The sequence below is a fragment of the Silurus meridionalis genome, chromosome 17 (genome assembly GCF_014805685.1).
Source record: "Silurus meridionalis isolate SWU-2019-XX chromosome 17, ASM1480568v1, whole genome shotgun sequence".
NCBI lineage: Eukaryota > Metazoa > Chordata > Actinopteri > Siluriformes > Siluridae > Silurus > Silurus meridionalis.
This window is the reverse complement of record NC_060900.1, coordinates 10,300,005-10,321,165: the sequence shown is the minus strand read 5'-3', so window position 1 is coordinate 10,321,165 and position 21,161 is coordinate 10,300,005. Positions and strand designations below refer to the sequence as shown.

The 21,161-nt window shown below is 37.3% G+C and overlaps 1 protein-coding gene across 7 annotated transcripts in view; it reads left to right on the top strand.

The window, feature by feature from the left end:
- lmx1bb (LIM homeobox transcription factor 1, beta b) overlaps positions 1-14,993 on the top strand; it is a 53,693-nt gene extending 38,700 nt beyond the window's left edge. For all 7 annotated transcript variants that reach the window (XM_046870300.1, XM_046870301.1, XM_046870302.1 and 4 more), the window contains 6 exons: positions 6,315-6,547; positions 8,018-8,193; positions 9,303-9,380; positions 9,873-9,939; positions 12,222-12,380; positions 13,502-14,993. In XM_046870300.1, coding sequence (XP_046726256.1) covers positions 6,315-6,547; positions 8,018-8,193; positions 9,303-9,380; positions 9,873-9,939; positions 12,222-12,380; positions 13,502-13,659 — 871 coding nt within the window. In that variant the 3' untranslated portion in view covers positions 13,660-14,993. The remainder of the gene's footprint in view (positions 1-6,314; positions 6,548-8,017; positions 8,194-9,302; positions 9,381-9,872; positions 9,940-12,221; positions 12,381-13,501) is intronic.
- Positions 14,994-21,161: the final 6,168 nt, after the last annotated feature.

Below are 21,161 nucleotides of genomic sequence, written 5' to 3'. Positions count from 1 at the left end.
CTCTTAGAGCCGCTCTCTCGAGCTTGCCCTGGGGACTGTGGAAAGACATGGCAACTCTTTTATTTTGCTTCATTATTTTACACTGTAATCTCACCACACTAAAGAGAAATGCTGATACTAAGCATTAATGGAGGCCAATTTTCTTATGGATTATTAAACAGAAGTTTTTTTGCTTTAATTAATATAGTATCTTTTTACTTTAATGAAACAGCATTATTTAGAGTGTGGTTAAACTTTAAGGACTTTAGTTATGATCTACTGCATTGATAATGTGGCCTCTCAAATTGGGTTTCAGTATGAGAGTGCAGGCTGAGGTTAGTCTTATAATTCCTGCTACATAATGCAAGAATATACATGTTTGTCTAACCAAGCTTTATTCACAGTTAAAGCATAAATGCTCAGTGCAGTAAAACCAGTAGTAAGTACATTAGATGCTACAGGTATTAAAGTATACTTAAACTGGCTATTATTAACACCATCCTATTTGAGCTTTGAGAATGACAAAAATGAATAGGTGATATGACAAGGTAATAAGACACAGCCCTCTGAATTTTTATTAAATTTTATTTGTAAAGTACAATGGACATTGTCAGAAAAGCACCTTTACATATATAAATACATATACAAATACATTCATTAATACATTTATCAAGTGGTTACCATGGGAAGCTATTTCTGCTCTTTTCTGTCTTCTCTGTCTGATGATTGTATATGAGTATTTCATTGGTAGTGTCACAGTCACAGATGCAGGGCAGCATTCCAGAATCTATCATCATAAAAAATGGGCACGGTAAAAGACCAGAATATAGCATAAATACACGGCACTATAAAGACGAAAAGTGCAAAAAGGTTAAAAAAAGTGTATAGATGAGGCCTGATTATCATTAAGGCAAAAGCAATTATACAAAAAATCTACTAATAATATTTAATAGTTGTGCACATATTAAAAATACTTTTGATCATAAAAAAATGTTTTGTCTATAGCTCCCCCTTTTTAAACATTATCTGAGTAAAATTCTTTTTTTTGGTTCACAATTACAATGTTATGTAAACTATTTATTTGAAATATGCAAAGGAAATACTGTGAATTACACTAAATAATGTACTGTATATAATCATTAATTGATGGGACATTAGCTACAACTTTCCCATCTTTACCTTAAAACTATGTTTTTGAATGTAAATTGGCTGTAATTAAATATAATTAGAAAATAAATATATACCAAGAAAACATTATATAATTATACAACAATAAAACACCTTTATGCACTTGCTGTTGTGTAATACTTCACCATTTTCTTAAAAATCCCAGCTAAGATCTTCTCTGGCCTCAAAAGCCATGGATGCTCCAGAATTTACAAAGGTCATTTTGGCATTCCCACAAGCGACATGTTACAATTCCTGCACATATAGCTTTGAGACCACAGAATTAGTTCAATATAGTACAATATTTCTCCTTGATCTGCCTCAAAATTCCTCATTACTTATGTCTTTATGATTGGCACTGAATACACAACCAGGGGAGCTCGGCTGGTGAAGCCAGAGGAATGGTGTTCAAAGCGATCGTTTACAGCTGTCCTCCTGGGTAATCCTTATCCTTTCTCTGTCTTTGATGAAGATGTGGTGACATAAGAAGTCATTCTGCTGTAAACTGTTATGACCTCCCCCTCATGCATGTTCAGCAGAAAGCAAGAGAAGAATAGGTGGGGAGAAAAGCATGTGTTGCTAAATGTACGCCAATTATCCAGGCTTGCCCCCACCTCTTTCCCCCTCCTCCAGGCTTGTCTTTTTATCTCCCTCTGGTCTGTGATCCTTATCGCCTAGGCAGAGGCATAGAGAGGAAGGTCTTTTGTGGTGGGGAAATCATTGGCAACATGTGGTGAAAGCTTTAAGATGTTGTCACACTTTAAGTTGCTCATAATCTGTTCAAAGAAAAGACCACATACTCCTGTAAGCGGGCTGCTTTGTGGTCTAAAGGAGAGAAAAAAGAGGAACTGGAAGGTGAGAGCCTTGTTTTGGCAAGACAGAGGACATGAAGATCCATTGAACTTAGTTTTCAACTCCCCATTTGCTTCTTTTTTATTTTTCTTCCACAAAAATATCTTTATCTAACAGACCATTTCTGATTGTTTGTTTTTTTCCAGCAGCCAAGACTTTTAGAAAAATTGGAAAAATTCCACAAGAAGCAAATAATTTAAATCAAATTATCTAAATTATTTGATCATTTTCTTATATGTTAAATTTTGGTCAAAGTAAAAAAATAAAAATAAATAAAAGGTTTACTCAGAGTTTCAGTACACTTGTTGCTCATAGATGCCATGAGAGAACATTCCTCTGGGAAAAGTCCAGGCATGTGAGCACAAATAATTTGAATGACAATTTATTTTGTCTGTGTATTAAAAAAGTCAGTGTAAGCTGATAATGATCACCTGGGGAGTATTCTGGGGATTATCTCAGATTCTGTTTATGGGGTCTTGGACTAGGAGCGCCTGAATCAAAATTGCGTCTGCTTTGCTTAAATTACACCTGCTGTTCAGGTGTTGGTAGGGGAACAGACATGTCCACCATTTATAAACACTGGGCCTTAGTCCACTTTCCTCTCCCTTCATTATGCTTATTATTTTCACTTTGATTTGTGTTCATTCTAAAATGATGTTATTTCTGTGCTTTCGTGGGAGATGCCATTTCTGTGCTTTTGTTGTTATATAATGTGTCATACTGTAAAAGTACAATTTGATATCTACAGTGCTCACTAAATTCAACACGTATCTAGCATTTTCTTTAAAATAATAAAAAGAAAAAAAGAGAAAGGACGACATTTTATTCCTTGAGATCAACCAATGAGCTCAAACTGAGATCTTTCAAATATGATCTTACGTTGTGCGTCCGGTAGCAGTGTTTGTACTTATTGAGTTTGTAGAGCAGAGTAGCTTAAAAAGGCCCAGATGTGGGCCTGTGTCCAGCCCCAAAGAGCAGCAGCTCCACTGGAGTTCTGTCTTTCTTCTCTCGCTTATGGCTTTCATCTTAAACCACAGGACAGAAATCCTCTCCAGACTAGGCACGGCATCTGAGACAACACTGACCTTGTTTATACCATTGTTTATGACATTTGCTTTGCCCCTATGCTTGTAGCAGCCTTGCTAACAGGAAGTCTGGACTCTCAACGCATTGCTGTACTCTTTTGCTAACTCAGGCCTCGGGCTGTTAATCAGGTAATGTTACGGGGGATTGAGAGTGGTGACTCCCCCGGCTGGCCTTCGCCTGCTCACACTGTGGCGTTGTTTTTAAAGAGCATTCTTTTGGCGCTGAACTTGGAAAGGTATTAAAATGGGATTAGGGGCTCCTCCACAATCCAGTGCTTGTGTCATTCATTGGCTCTCTCTCTCTCTCTCTCTCTCTCTCTCTCTCTCTCTCTCTCTCTCTCTCTCTCTCTCTCTCTCTCTCTTTCTGCCACCCCCTGCCTTTGCCCTGTTTGATTGTGGATAGCAGTGGGAGTTGAAGTGACTGTGCCTTTCAAAAGGAAAAAAAGGGGTAGGGTTAAATCCCTACTCCACTGCTCCCTGCTAATTCCTCTTGTTCCTCCAAGAAGGATTTACTTCTGCTGCCAGCCCTGTGAAAGGCTTTCTCTGGCCATCCGAAAAGTTAGCCATCGCCTTCCTGCCAGGGTGTGGTTGCTATAGCAGGGGCATCATGCATGGCTATTCCATCTGAGATCCTGCTGAGAATGTCGAACTTGGGGGGCGGGGTTGACGACAGCCAAAGAAGTCAGGATTAGATTCCAGGACAAAGCTGGACAGGAAGACTTCAGAAGGAACGAATGGGAATTACAGCAGCAAAAATAATGCAAAGTGACAGAGAGGGGAAATAGAAAAATAATAGCTTACAAGATTAGTGCAGGAGGGTAAAAGAGGAGGAGACAAAAATAAAGGGATGAAAAAGAATGTTTTCATTTGGACAATAAGTATCTCAAGAGCATGGAGCGGAGAGGTGAGCAAGCGAATCCAGGAAGTGCCACGGCAGCTCAAAATGGTAATTTCCAGCTTATCCCTGTTTTCCAAGCTTGATCTCTCAGGCAAGGATTTTCATCATTGAATAAACATTTGAACTGGACGTGTGGATAGGATCATGACAGATTCATCATCTATGAGTCTGACAGGACCGACATGCAATAGTTTAAATTTAACTTATAAATACTTTGTTTAAAATCAAACAGAAAAATTACTATTTAGGATAAAAACTCAATCTGCCACAGAGCATATGTTTGCAGGACAAATAATGTAATTGGGAGTGAAATGATAAAATTATTCCTGCTATCAGTACATAACTTATTTGTCTTTTTTTAACTTATTATTGACTATATTAATAAAATGATGTATTTATTATAGATATTATAGGGGAAATATATGAGATATATATATATATATATATATATATATATATATATATATATATATATATATATATCAGGGAAAATAAAAAAAATAGAGGAAATTGGCAAGCTTTATTTCTGGTATTATACATGCTTATTTAAATCATGGGTAACAGAGAAGAAGCAATTGTAAAATGAGAAAACTGAGTATTAATATATATATATATATATATATATATATATATATATATATATATATATATATATATATATATATATATAATGAATTACAAACCAGAATCTCCACCCTTTCAGTCAAATGTGCTTACTCATTTATTTTGGTATATTCCTCCAGGTAGCACAAAATTGCTTAATGTGCCATTTTTAAGGTATTACCACTATCCTTTGTTGGGAAAAGCTCTTTAATCTTCTTAATGTTTAACAATAAATCAAAGATTACTGCCTTTCCTAATTCCCAACACTGCCAATGTTCATATTGTTGTTGTCCTGATAAGCTTAAAATGCTGTCACAGGTACTTATGAGAATTAAATAGCCTGTAAATAAAGTCATTATTCATTTTAAATATTTAGCATATTTAACTTACACAGTGGTATCTTGGAGAATGATAGGGCACTTTAAACAATGATTATTTGTACACATGGGAGTAATTACAACAAATGTCACAAAAGACAAACAAGATAAAAACCACAACACTAATACCCTAGCTATCCTTTTCCAAACATCAGTACAGCTGCCCACCACACCCGGTGTGTTCAATGCATGGAATATCAATATGTATATCAGCATTTTACAAAGCAATTATCATTACAAAGGCTACCACTGCTACCCCTCTCATGTGGCCTCGTATTTACCCATATTTATCACTGTCTGCCAACCATGTCTAGTATCAGCAGAAGATGGTGACTAGCTTTCTCTCTTTCCCTGTCATAGTGCACAATGGCATTGATGCAAAGCTTAGATATAGGCAAGCACTGCAGCAGCTGTCCCACCAGCCCAAGCAAACAAAAGAGCCAGAGCTAATAAATCAGCTATGATGGCCTGGACAGTATCACACTCATTCACTTCCTTTAGCAGGTCGTTTAATCTCTGGCTCTATGCCTTCAGACTTAAGCACAAGGATGGACTGTCTCAGCTTTGACTATAACAAAAAGTTATTATCTGAGCACAGAGGAAATGAAAGCTATGGTGACAGCTGGATTTCTCCAATGGTTTTTGATAAACATGTGAGTTGTGTGTTTTTTGATCAAAGAGCATATGTGAGATCCCTTTACCTTGTAGTTGGAGATAATGCTGGAGCAGCTATAAAGCGGTCATTTGAACCTGTGTTACATTTATATTTTAGACAGTTTTATAGCCTAATTATTATAAGATTTACGTCAAACACACTAACAATTAACTCGTAGGCAAATGAGTATTTCACAGAATGTAATTTTTGTCACTTGATGTAAATAATATTGATTTTGGTATGATTTAAGATATGACTTAAATGTCATTCAGAAGCTGGTCACTTGATCCTGTAAGACATGAATTGGAGGCGTATTGTTCCAGCAGCAGCAGGACTAATCACTGAATGTGGTAAAGCCAGTGATTTGTGGTGCTGATTGAGGTTTGCTGGTGCATTTGGAGCAGGGCAACAAGCATGCATTTCCTCTGATTGGGCTCTGCTGAGGCGTTGAGAGGTTATCCAGCGTGCTTTAACAGATGAGCTGCTGTCAAAAGAGATCACCCAGGGTCCTAGCCACACACCCACTGCTCCCTTAATCACAGTGGTGTGATGGACAACCACATGTAGAGACATTTCTCATCACTACAAACTAGTATTCCCTAAAATCCCACAGTGGCAAACAATATATAAGCACAAATCAATTAATTGCACTATGTGTTGTTTCTCATGACTTCCTACCATGGTTTCTGTCTCCACAGATTATTTGCTACAAAATGCAGTGGATGCCTGGAGAAGATAGCACCCACAGAATTTGTGATGCGGGCGTTAGAGTGCGTTTATCACCTCAACTGCTTTTGCTGTTGTGTGTGCGACCGACAGCTCCGCAAAGGTGACGAATTTGTACTGAAAGACGGCCAGCTGTTGTGCAAGAGTGACTATGAAAAGGAGAAAGATCTGCTTGGATCAGTCAGTCCAGATGACTCTGATTCGGGTAAGCAAATAAGAAATACAGGCTGTAGAAACCTCTTTCAGGTTATTATTTATCGTCCTCCAGATGAGATATACTCTGAATATTGCAATATGTTGTGCCTTTGTTTTTTGCATGCTGACATAATAGTGTATGCATATTATCCACATTCCCACTGAAATAGTACAGACATAACATGGCTGGATAATCTGGCAGCCATGAAGGCATAACTGTAACAGAGAGATGCTAAAGCATATTGATGGGATGCTGCTGGAAAAAAAATGTAAACAGCAGATCCCTGTGAATAACGGGGTGGGGTTTAGGTGCGGTTTCAAGTTTAGCAGCAGACCTATGCTTCTTATCAGTCCTCTGTTCCACACTAAAATGTGTGTGTGCACACTGTCTTTAAAGGGCCAAAGTGTTTCCTAGCCTAATTGGCACTTGCCGCTGATGCCGCAGAGGCCACTAAAGGGCCGCTGCACCAAATTGCAGCAGCCCTTCATTTCAGGAAACTGTCACTTGGGGATTGTAGCCATTACATGGGTTTTTAACTTTTGAACTCTGCCATGTCATGGAGTTTAGCTCCTTTTCTAATTACGATTATTATTCTATCACACATAAGCTGCTTTGTCTTATTAGATGAAACCTCCATCCACTGAACAATAAAGCCAATCCCCCGCTTGGCTATTGTAATTACAGTAGGAGAGCCAGGAGCCATTTCATTTAGATGGCGCATTAGTACGACCTACTGGAAGAGATTATCATGACTGGGGAAGGCTTTGATTGACCGCCTGAGGATCACACGTATTATCACCATCTTATTGAGACATGGTGATTAGTTGATTGAATAACATCATATATTTTTTTTGTTTTAGAAGTCTTAATGTAAAAAGGAATATTGAATATTTTATGTCAAGCTGGGATAAAGATTTTCACCTAGAAAAGTGGGGTCCAAAGTTTAAGTTTGATTTTCCTGCAATTTGCAAAACTGTATTTTTGCCTATAGTAAAAAAGATTTAGCATTTTGTTTTTGCAAACATAATGTGCGCATGGTCATGGGTATTGATTAGAAGCCTACAGACTTTGTGGTTTTCATATCTACTTCACATATGTACAGAAATTCCACACACTTATTCTCCCTACAGTATAGCATCCTTTGTGTGCAGGCATCTTATCAAAGATTTATTCAGTGCAAAACAGCCAAAGCTGTGTGTTATTAATTATAAATGACACAATGTCCAGTCCAGTGACAAATGTGCATACTTCATAGTGCTTTGCAAAATGCGGCTGTAGCCTTGTAAGAGGATGTGGCCTATTCTTTCAGCAATAAATTGATAAAAGTATTAAAACCACATGTGTCTCTTGTCATTATGGATGTTCTGTGTCTGAATCTCCTGAAAATGTAACAGAACAAAAACATCTATTCATCAATAGCCTGTCTGAAAAATTACAGAGAAATGTGCTGATTCCTGTGAATGATGGATCTTTCCCCAGAGAAGAGCGAGGATGAGGAGCTGGATATCAAGCCGGAGAAGTGCTCTGGAGGCACGGGCAAAGGGGATGATGGAAAAGATCCAAGGAGACCCAAACGACCACGTACCATCCTCACCACGCAACAAAGACGGGCCTTCAAAGCTTCATTTGAGGTGTCATCAAAACCCTGCCGAAAGGTGAGCCACTGCAATGTAGCAGCAAGAAACAGACATGGTTTTTTTTTTTATTGTTTGACCTTTGATATTTTTTGTAATTTCAACAAAATATTGCAATTCTTGTTAGACAGTATGTTCTTTCACAAATAAAATATTATAGTGTTGATGTACCACATGTTTAAAATTTTCTAATGAAGGATATGTGTATAAAAAAGGATTAAATAAAATAACGTGTACACTATACACAAAAAAAAACACACACTAAGCAGTCCTTTCATAATGTCTCTAGTCATCTAGTTTCAAATTTAAAACTATTTTATGAAGCCTTCAACGAGATAAACCCCACTGTAACTTTAGGCAGATATGCCGTGTTCATAGTGTACATCATTGTAATTAGCAAGTTCAACATGTATTGTTTGTACTACTTTACTTAAACAGTGCAACACTTTGCACTAAAAACAATATTTGCAACAAGCTAGCCAGTCAATGTGTATGTTGGAAACAGTGAATAATATTGTCAGTGTTTATGAATTTAACCAAGATTTGTGTTTCTATATTAACTGAATCTAATACTGCTATAAACTATTTTAAGAAAAGAGAAGGTGCATCTGAGAAGGTGCTGTTTATAGTGTGAACTCCATAAGCAAAAAAGGAACTTCCAGATGGAAAATCAGAGTGATAAAGTTGAAATTTAAAGTTGAGGGAGCAATTTCTTTAGCTTTTACCACTTGTATGTTGCAACTTTGCCTCGAATGCAGCAATAGCATGCACATCATTAATCTCATGAGTGAGGCCTGAGTGATGACTGATCAAATCTTCAGAAATTAAGTGTATTTACAGAGTGTGCTCCAAGAAGACTCTGTAAAACTACATGAAAATATGAATAGGTATTAGAATACTTTTGGATCAGTTTTCTTGAAAACTGCTATATGTGTGTCTCCTGTATAAATTACAGGATTTTATTTGTAATTAAAGCTAAAAGTGTTTAAACTTAAAACAGGCTTAGTTGGTATATTGAATGTTAAATGATAATGAGAACATGATGTTTAACGTTGCTACTAAACAAAAAAAAAAGCCTTATTTGAGATATTTTAATGAAAAGTTGCTCATTTTGATGCCTTTGTATGCAGGTTAGAGAAACCCTGGCTGCTGAAACAGGCCTAAGTGTACGTGTGGTTCAAGTGTGGTTCCAGAACCAGAGAGCCAAGGTGAGCCCTCATAACATGAACTCTGCCCATCCATCACAATGTATTACCTACATGAACCCAATGATGTACAGCCTGAGACCAGATAACACTACAATCTGCAAGTAATCCTCCAACCACGGTGCTAAAGCAAAGCCCTCCACAGGCACTGCCAAAAAGGAGAACGCTAGTGGGGATAGAGACAGCAAATCTCAGCCATAATCTGCCTCGGGCTTAACCTCTCAGTGCATTCCACAAAAAACTCCCTGCAAGGGAAAGAGTGATGCACTCACATCCATCGCATTCTTATGTTAGTGTCTGAAACCCACCTTCTAGCTCTGATGCTATCTTCAAAAGCCCCAGGATAATATAATGTATTCAGATAGACGGCTGTGTAGTTCAAGTAGAGGTGAACAACAAGGAACATCATATTTTTTTTGAGTTAGAAAAGAGCAAAAGACTGAGTTTGGGATGTCCCGAAGAGTTCTGATTGTGCCTTTATCTGTGTTTTTTCAGATGAAGAAGTTGGCCCGAAGACAGCAGCAGCAACAGGAGCAGCAAAACTCCCAAAGGCTGGGCCAAGGTACAGTGACCCAATATGAACCTCATTGCAAAATCTGTTTGTCTAAAGAAAAAAATCCTTGATGGTTAGGTGATTGGATGATATTCATTGGTATGTCAGTGGTTATGTCTTCACCAGACCAATAAAATACTGTAAAATGCCATAGTATACTGTATGCTTACATGATTGATAATTCTTACTGAATTTCCCTTTTGTGTTGCGTGATGTAACGTCAGTGGTGTCCAAACACAAACAGAGCTCTGTCAGTGGGTAAGAATCACAGAAAAAAAAATTGTGCAACTAGGGCTATGCAGGATAGTCTTTGGAGGTGGTATATTAATTTACAATACAAGCACATTAAAATTTGCCTGTATCTTGACCCCTCCACCCACCTTCTTCTCTCTAGACTGAAAACAACCTTGCATCCCATTTTTGACAGACTGGTATATAATGTTTCTTTTCACTCAAGCACAGAGGACAAGTTAGGCTCTATTTCTGATTTGGATACTGATTGCTTTAGTATTGTTACACATCTTGTTGTCCTCACATTACTATGACAAATCATTTCAGGTCAAAGTTCCCCTTTGACTCATTTATTCCATATTTAGTAGTTCAAAAGGAAAAAAAAGTGTACAGTAGATTTAAAACCTACTGATAGTTAATTTGTTATAAGATCCTTTAACAACTCGACAGAGGTAAAAATATTATTCCAAACACCATGCATAGGAGCCTTAATTCTGAATTAAATATATTTACTCATGCCATTAAAATAGCCATTTGTTTTCGTTTCTTTTATCAACTGAACCACTATTACTGTCTTCCCTGTGAAGAAAACCACTTGATATTCCTGGAGTGCTTAAAGCATATTCATTACAGCATCTTTTGTGTCTGCAGAATTACAGAAAGTCTGATTTTAATGCTGAGATGAATGTTTTCACTGTCACTACTGGGCTATCATTTTGGCATTTTTCAAATGCATTTGACTACATGCACTAAATTGCAGAAAGAATAAATGCGATCACAATGGTCATGTTGGCAAACTTGTTTTACTCTAAAGCAAAACATAATTAAAGACATCAGCATAAAGTAAATTTAGATTGAAGATCTCTAGAGAGATAAGGTAAGAAGCATGCATTTCTGTTGTACAACATGAGAACAGTTCTTTCTCTCTTTACTTTGGGGAAATCCCAAAGCTAATATTGACATTTTACTGCTGAGCAGACCCCCTTGTACCTTCTCTGCTGGAAACTCATAATCCAAAGATCATTGAATCATCTTCAGCTATAAAGCAAGAGTAATAATACTTTTATTTTATAGACCAATGTTAGACTATCCTCATGGTGCATCCAGTTATGAGGCTTTATCACAAACTCGGCTGTAAAAAAAGATAAATAAATAAATTAAAAAGGGCACAGTGCTGGATTGCTGTCAAGTGCCAGAACTGTAGAGTCATCACATCCACACAAGTTTACAGTTCCACTTTTCTAAACTCTGACAGATATGTCATTCAGCAGTTCTGTGGTATCTTACAGTTACTTTACATCCCTGTTTTTAAATAGATCATTCATGTAATTTAGATGTACAATGATCTCCCTGACTGGTCAGTAACCCATGTCTAAATCCAGCAATATTGTTTTCGTTATGAGAATTAACTGAAAAGGTAGCTCTGTGGGGAATTTGGCATGGCCATGTGGGACAGTAGAATGCTTAATAAAATATTCAAAATACTCCTAAACCACTGCAGTACAATGTAAGCTACCCTCAACAAAATGTTCCTATGTGCATCCTGATAAAATTGATACCAAAACGAAAAAATAACCTTAATTGCACCACAATCAAGAAACATGTAACGGAACATTATGGTGTCTTTAAAAATTAATTTCAGACATTCGTACATGGGCTTACCACTCTAAAGAAAGATCTGAGATGGCATTCTCATGTTTAAAAGCCACAAGACTTCTAACTCTTAGCTCTTGGAGGGACTCATGGAGAATTTCTCAGTTGGATTTAGCTGCAGGAATCATGTTGTGCTCAAGCATGTTTCTTGTTTGCAAGTGTTTGGAGCGCAGATTATTTTAGATTGAAGATACTATTGTTAAAAAAATCTCTATATTGACAACCATTTTTCCACAATAAACCAACAAATAAATGTTTTGCATTAGCTGCATGAACTGGGCAAGGTTTTTAAAAGTACCAAAAGTATGATTGTACGGAACAGAAAGAGTTGTTCTCCGGGTTTTCAATCTAAAATCTAAAAGCATTCTCAGCACTCAGTCTTATGTTATATTCCAATTGGTTTTCAGAGGTGATGTCCAATAGGATGGAGAACATGATGAACTCCTACACACCACTGGCCTCTGCACAGCAGCAGATGGTTGCCATGGAAAATGGCTACACTGCTGATGCCTTCCAGCAGGGTCTTACCCCACCTCAGATGCCTGGAGATCACATGAACCCATACGGTTAGTAGTACACCATGTGTTCAGACTTTCTTTTTGTTTTCATAAAGCAACCACACCATGGACTTTTAAGCAATCCATGTATTTTTGAATAGTAATACAGTCACCAAGATACATAAAAGATTTGCAGTTAAGCAAACCACTACTAGAAAACAATAATAGCACACAAATAAGTCTAACCACTGATACCTGAAATACAATGAATACAATTAAATTAAATTATCCCCATATAGTCGGTGCTCCCTACAATGGCCCTTCATTTTAGTTCCAATGCCAACAATCATCTTATCTATCTATGTGTTTGAGTATAATATGTCCTTTTATAATATGTAGTGAAAACACGTAAGGACAACATTACTTAATCATGACATGTGATAGTCTAATCATGCAGACCAAAAGTAAATAGATCAGCTTTCAAAACATCACACAATTAAAAAATACTGATTTGAGAAATTACAAGCATTGTAAAACTAGTGTGCACTCTTTGTTGTCATTACAGACAAAAGCTCATAAGACCAGAGAGAAGTTCCTTGTAATAGTTTTATGGCCTGTGTTCTCAATATTATTAACTCCATGATGAGTGTTACTCATGTATGTTTGGTCACAGATAAACAATGAAGAGGTCCCAGGTGCCTTGTCATCCATTCCCTTTAATGGCAGGGCCCCAATCCCCAGTTTCATCACACTCCAGCTCAGGGTTTATGGCGTAACAACAGGAAACAGGCAGCATTGCCAGCTCATTAAAAAACCATAGCCCATCAACCTGTCACTGTCTTGTGTAATGGTGTCATTAAGATTGGAACTGAGTATTAAGCCTAACTGTACCCACAAGGAAAATGGCAAAAAAAACTGAAGATTAGCACAGAAGCCAACATAACTGTATGCTTTTGTTGATTCATTTTTAGTTTAAACACATTTGATTTGTATTTGAATGTCTGTTGCTTTCATTGCATAATTATCATTTGTGAAAGAACTGTATTAAATAAATTGGCAAAGAAAATATATATTATAATAATATATGAAGAAAAAGAAGATAAATAATGTAAAGATGAGGAGAATAATTTGTAAATACATTCATGCTAAATTTATTAAACGACATTGGTTAACCTCTTCAATTTCCACAGGAAATGACTCCATATTCCATGACATTGACAGCGACACCTCCTTGACCAGCCTTAGTGACTGCTTCATGGCTTCTTCAGAAGCAGGCTCACTGCAGGCACGTGTGGGAAACCCGATTGACCGACTTTACTCCATGCAGAGCTCTTATTTTGCATCATGAAAACAAAAAAAGACAGGGACAACCAAGTGTGGGTTCACTTAACCCACTGCTCCCTTTATTACAAGCCTTGGAACCAAGTACTCTCAGCAAAGACCTCTACTTTGGATGAAGGGCCAAAACCAAAAGCCCAAAATATGAAAAATCACAGAACTTGAAAACAAGCGTCCTTGATATTCAATTGTAAAAAATGCAGCTCAGGACACCTGGTTTTCTGGGGCTGACAGACTTTTTCTAGATATGTTTGTACAATACTTTCACAGAAGTAGCAGGACTTGTCAACATCCACCTATGGTAGGAAAGATGTACATTTGAAAGCCCTGAAGCCACAAACCTCAGTCCACAGCATCCTGCCAAGGAAGGCTGAAGATCAAGACATTAATCTCACAATGCATGAAGTCATATTATTTGTGAACATGGCATTGAAAAAGAAAATCTTTAGAAAATAGCTGAAAAAATTTTGTGTTGTTGAGATATTTAAATGTGATGTTTGGACTCTTGTTTTTATTTGTATTTTTTTTTCAACATTACATCTTTATCATGTTAATAGGTTTAGCTATGAAAGTGGAGTTAGAATTTGTAGAGAAAAGAGGAATGTATAGTGAAAGTGTACATGATTGTATGAGGATGTGTGCGTGCGTGTGTGTGTGTGTGTGTGTGTGTGTGTGTGTGTGTGTGTGTGTGTGTGTGTGTGTGTGTGTGTGAGTGCGTGTGTGTGTGTGTGTGTGCGTGCAAGTATGACTGTGTGAGCATTTAATGTAGTCACCTACCTGTATGTGTGTTGTGCTTCAGCGTGTTATAGTTTGAAAGACAGACAGCAAAAGCTCTATCCTTGTGTAAATATATGTTTCCCGAACAAATCAGCTGTGCATGTTCAAATGGAGAACATTCTATTTATTTATCTAAACCATGCTCTTGAAGGTACTTAAGTAACTGAAAAGCTTTATTTAAAAAGGAGAAAACCACATCAAGTAGTTTAAGCATTATTATCACTCATGTATATTATTTAACAATTAAATATATCCCTTTTCCAGCTTAGATGTACATCAGCAAATGTGTTATAAGCCCAGAACCAGGGCTTCTCAACCAGTCCTAGAAAACCACTGACCTGGTGAGAATTTTGTAACTGTGATTCAGCTGATTATTAAACCTTTCCTCATTTGGATCATGTATGTTGGCAGTGAGGAAACATTGGAAAGCTGTGCAGTTCAGTTGGTTCCCAAAATGGAAGCTGAGAAACCCTGCTCATAAACATTGACAAAATGCATTTCCAAATGTGAACACTGCTAAATTGCCAAAGTTTGTTGGTATAATAAATAAACGCTGTTTCTCCTGGCTTTTAAAGTTCTTTTGATGACAGTATGTATGTTTTTGCTGCTATCACATAACACTAATTCAATTATTATTAAGCCTATATATCTGTGCCTAATTTACTAATTACATGCAAATGTAAATTCATGTGAATTTTTTTATCTTAACATGCATGCTGGTTTACATCGTGCATTTAAGGCATTGCCCAGTGTAGTCCAAACAAGTATATAACAAGTAAATGGATAGTGTATTAGGTAGTGATTCTGTGATACACTTCCAATATACTGTACTTACACTGTATTATAGTATTTAAGATTCAGAACCAACTACTGACTTTGTGCTTAAGACCATCTTACATATTTAGAGACAGGCTACCACGAAATAAATAAATAAATAAATAAATAAATAAATAAATAAATAAATAACAATTTGATATTCAGTTTAAGCATAACATTTTGTTTTTATTTATTATTAAATAATTAAAATAAAAGTAAAACATGACATAAGAAAGAACATATTCTGAGGTGTGTATTCTATGTACACATATTCTATGTGGTTTTTACCCAAACTGTTACCACAAAGTTGGAAGCACTCATTACATAGGATTCTTTGGATGCAGTAGCATTACATTTTCCCTTTAGTTGAAGTAGGAGAACTAGGAGACCAGTTTCAGCATGACAATGCCCCTAATAATGCCATTGAGGCTGAATGTATTGATTTATAAGAATGTTGTACCTTTGTCCATCTCAGACACTACTCAGAATATACAGAGTTATTTAGCAACTGTAATATAATATCACACAATACAGTAGTGTGACAGGCATCATTACTGCCTCAAAGATTCATGTTTTCTAGTCTCAATCTCAAATTTAGATTACTGTCTGTGTGAAATTTCACATGTTCTCTCTGTGTTCTTTTGAGTTTCCTACTCTTAGGTTTCTTCCAAATTTCTGAACACAAACCAGTAGGTGGCTTGATTAGGCTAAATTTTACTTAAGGTTAAATGGATGTGTGCATGAATGGCATTCTGCAATGTTCATGTCTATCATTCGTTGGACTAGTGCCAGATTCACAGGGATTATGACCAGAAAAAAGAGGTTAAAAAAAATGAAGTACAGATGCAAAATATGTCCTTATTAGTCTTTTTTGTTTACATTCATAATACTTTTATACATTTATTTAATACTTCATTATCTGAATAAATGACAGTACAAAACATGAGAAGCAATTTAAAAAAGATTTTTTATATTCATTCAAATTTATTTGAATGAATATTACATCCAATATTTAAACTACAGTTATATATTGTTTAGCCACTAACACAATTCTGAAAATTAATATGTATGTAATATAAATAACAGTTTGTTGTATCATTTGTTTTACAGTATTTCAGTATAAAAAAAAACAATTTTTAAATATCATTATCTCTTGCTAATTATAGGTATGTGATATAATATATTATAATTATATATATTATATATATAATAATATAATAATAATTATGATAATAAGAATAAGAACCCAGCCATGAGGGTTGCACAAGCCAGTGCACTCTTAGTGCCGGTCCCAAGCCCGGATAAATGGGGAGGGTTGTGTTAGGAAGGGCATCCAGCGTAAAACATGTGCCAAATCAAATATGCGGATCGCGAAAAAGAAATTTAAACCGGATCGGTTGAGGCCCGTGTTACCAACGACCGCCACAGGTATCGTTAGCCGACAGGGTACCGGTGGAAATTGGGCTACCGTTGGCCGAAGGAGGAGAAGGAGAGTATGAAGACGTCTACAGAGACAGCAGGGAAAGGAGAAGTGTAAGAGAGTAGAGGTTAGGGTTGGTACTTTAAATGTTGGTACTATGACTGGTAAAGGGAGAGAGGTAGCTGATATGATGGAGAGGAGAAAGGTAGATATGTTGTGTGTTCAGGAGACCAAGTGGAAAGGGAGTAAGGCCAGGAACATTGGAGGTGGGTTTAAACTGTTATTTCATGGTGTGGATGGAAAGAGAAATGGTGTAGGGGTGATTCTGAAGGAAGAGTACAGTAATAGTAGGAAGGAAGAGTACAGAGTTTAGTGGAGGTGAAAAGTGTTTCTGATAGAAGCTGGAAGTTAAAGGGGCGATGATAAATTTAAACAGTGCTTATGCTCCACAAGTGGGCTGTGAGATGGAGGAAAAGGAAAAATTTTGGAGTGAGTTAGATGAAGTGGTAGAAGGTGTACCTAGGAATGAAAGACTGGTGATTGGGGTAGATTTCAATGGGCATGTAGGTGAAGAGAACAGAGGGAATAAGGAGGTTACACCACACCATACCGCACACGGACACTTACGGACCTTTACACCACACCATACCCAAACACTGACACTTTATGGACAACCCACCACTAAAATTGTCTATTGTTTACACTTTGTTACACATTGTTTACTGTTGACTGTTTCACTGTCTACTGCCATAAGAATTTTTTTTTTGTATATACATTTTTCTCTTTGTTTCACATACATATATCTTTATATATCTTTTATATCTTTATATTCTTATATTTTATTTATATCGTTTTTTATACTTTATACTTTATTTATCTGCCTTCTTTTCTTTTTCCCCATACTATTCCCTCATGCCAGACCGTCGTATAAAGCATTTCACTGCATGTCGTACCCTGTATGTATGTGTATGTGATGAATAAAATTTGATTTTAATTGATTTGAGGTGATGGGTAGGTATGGTTTAAAGGAGAGGATTGTGAAAGGGCAGATAATAGATTTTGCTAAAAGAATGGAAATGGTAGTGGTGAACACTTATTTTAATAAGGAGAATCATAGGGTGACGAATAAGAGTGGAGGAAGGTGCACACAGGTGGACAATGTTCTATGTAGGTAATGCAACCTGAAGGAGATTGGAGACTGTAAGGTGTTGGCAGGGGACAGTGTAGCTACACAGCATCGGATGGTGGTCTGTAGGATGGTGTTGGAGGTGAAGAAGAAGAGGAGGAGAGTAAGGACTGAAAGAAGAATAAGATGGTGGAAACTAAAGGAGGAAGACTGTAGCGTGAGTTTCAGGAAAGAGGTCAGACAGAAGCTCGGTGGTGCTGAAGAGGTGCTGGATGTTTGAGCAACTACTGAAGAAGTGTTAAGGGACAGCAGCTAGAAAGGTACTTGGTGTAACACCTGAAAATGGAAAGGAAGATAAAGAGACGTGGTGTTGGAATGAGGAAGTGCAGGAAAGCATAAGGATAAAGAGGTTGGCAAAACAGAATTGGGATCGACAGAGTGATGTGAAAAGTAGGCAGGAGTACAAGCAAATGCGACAGCAGGCAAACAGGGATGTGGCGAAAGCCAAGGAAAAGGCATATAAGGAGCTGTATGAGAAGTTGGACACTAAGAAGGGAGAAACCGATTGTACCGATTGGCCAGGCAGAGGGACCGAGCTGGGAAGGATGTGCTGCAAATTAGAGCAATAAAGGATGGAGATGGAAATGTGTTGACTAATGAGGAGAGTGTGTTGAGAAGATGGTGGGAGTATTTTGAGCAGCTGATGAAAGAGGAAATGAGAGAGAGAGAAGGTTGGATAGTGTGGAGATGGCGAAGCAGGAAGTTTATAGGATTAGTAAGAAGGAATGAAAGCTGCAATTAATAGGATGAGAAATGGAAAATCGGTAGGACCAGATGACATACCGGTAGAAGCATGGAGATGTTTAGGAGAGATGGCAGTGGAGTTTTTAACAAGGATTTTGGAAGGTGAGAAGATGCCTGAGGAATGAAGAAGGAGTGTCTTTAAGAACAAGGGAGATGTGCAGACCTGCAGTAACTCCAGGGGAATTAAGTTGATCAGTCACACCATGAAGTAATGGGAAAGAGTAGTGGAAGCCAGGCTGAGAGAAGAGGTGACCTGTGATCTGTGAGCAACAGTATGGTTTTATGTCGAGGAAGAGCACCACAGATGCCTTATTTGCTTTGAGAATGTTGATGAAGAAGTATAAAGAAAGTCAGAAGGAGTTGCATTGTGTGTTTGTGGATTTAGAGAAAGCATACAACAGGGTGCGGAGAGAGGACTTGTGGTATTGTATGAGAAAGTCAGGTGTGTCAGAGAAGTATGTGAAGGTGGTGCAGGACAAGTATGAGGGCAGTAAAGTGTGCAGTAGGAACGACAGACTGGTTTAAGGTGAAGGTTGGACCGCATCAAGGATCGGCTCTGAGCCCTTTCCTGTTTGCAGTGATGATGGACAGGTTGACAGATGAGGTCAGACAGGAGTCTCCATGGACTATGATTTTTGCGGATGATATTGTTATTTGTGGTGAGAATAGGGAGCAGGTTGATAAGATACTGGAGAGGTGGAGGTACGCACTTGAGAGAAGGGAAATGAAAGTCAGTAGGAGTAAGACAGAGTACATGTGTGTGAATTAGAGAGAGGGCAGTGGAGTGGTGCGATTGCAGGGAAAAGAGGTGGAGAAGGTGGAGGAGTTCAGGTACCTGGGGTCAACAGTGCAAAGTACTGAAAAGTGTGTTAGAGAAGTGAAGAAAAGAGTGCAGGCAGGGTGGAGTGGGTGGAGAAGAGTGATAGAGGGGTATCTGCAAGAGTGAAAGGGAAGGTTTATAGGACTGTGGTGAGACCTGCGATGTTGTATGGTTTAAAGACAGTGGCATTGAGTAAAAGACAGGAGGTGGAGCTGGAGGTAGCAGAGCTGAAGATGTTGAGGTTTTCGTTTGGAGTGACGAGGAAGGACATGATAAGAAATGAGTTTATTAGAGGGACAGTGCATGTAGGTCGTTTTGGAGACAAGGTGAGGGAAGCGAGATTGAGATGGTTTGGACATGTGCAGAGGAGGGACATGGGGTATATCAGTAGGAGAATGCTGAGGATGGAGCCACCAGGAAGGAGGAAAAGAGGAAGGCCAAGGAGGAGGTTTATAGATGTGGTAAGGAAAGGCATTTGGGTTGGGTTGGGTTGAAAGAGGCAGATGTAGAGGACAGGGGGTATGGAGACAGATGATCCGCTGTGGCAACCCCTATTGGGAGAAGCCGAAAGAAGAATAAAAAGATGATAATGAAAATTAGAGTAATGATAATAATAATATTCATAGGAATAATGATTATTATTATCATTATTATTATTATTATTAGTAGTAGTAGTAGTATTAAAATATTAACTGAATATAATAATATTTCATTTAACTAATCTATATTTTGTTTATTTTAATGTACTGGTAGATGTTTGAATTCCTTTACAGGGACTTCAAGTTTTCATTTGACTGTACTGAAAGGACATTTGTAGTGTTTTCTGATTACATAAATATAAATGTGATTAAATGAAGGCACTGGTGGACTGAGGTATTACAGAGCTATTTAAAGAAGCACCCAATATTATACAAATATTAACATGAATTACCTAATACAATAAATTTTATTTCTTTTTTTTAAAGAAAGTTATATGATTGTAAACAAGTAATCAGGTGTCATTAGTAATCAGGGGACTGTAGACAGCAATCCATAGAAGCTTAATTGGATGTCATATGACGACCAATGTCATAGTTATGCGCTACAGGCTGCATAGACATATTCTGCAAATTATCAAGTTTATTTATTTGGGTTTTTTTAGAAGGGTTTTTCAAAAATCTGTTCAGTTGTCCAAGGATTTGTTTTTTTGGGTTTAAGATATAAAAAAATTGTTGCATTATACAGCTTCTGATTAGCCTCATGCACAATTAGGCCTTAGACTAAAATGTTGGACATTCTCCGCATTTCTATATTTATTTGTACAGGCTGTGAAATGGCAAACAGTGGAATGAATAAGAATGAAAATTAGAGCAAATACATTGTCATCATGAAGTATTAGGGCTATGATATCCTATAAACAAATCCTATGATATCCTATAAAATCATCTTATTTTGAAATAATAAGTGCACATGCTATAGTCATATTATAGTCATGACATTTACCACTTGCTTAAATTCCTTGTTATGACCGATAGTGATATTTTGATTCTTATTTCAGTAGTTTGCCTGTGACATTTAATGGTTATGTCACAAAATTAAAGAGTGGTTTACAAGTGTTGGTTTACAGAGCCTAAGCATCACCATTTAGCTCAAACTGTGTATGACAAATAAATAGAGAACACTACCTCCACTACAGCCATGTCCACACAAAATATATGCATGACATCATGAATACAGTGACATTTGTATCCTACTATTATTACATTTACT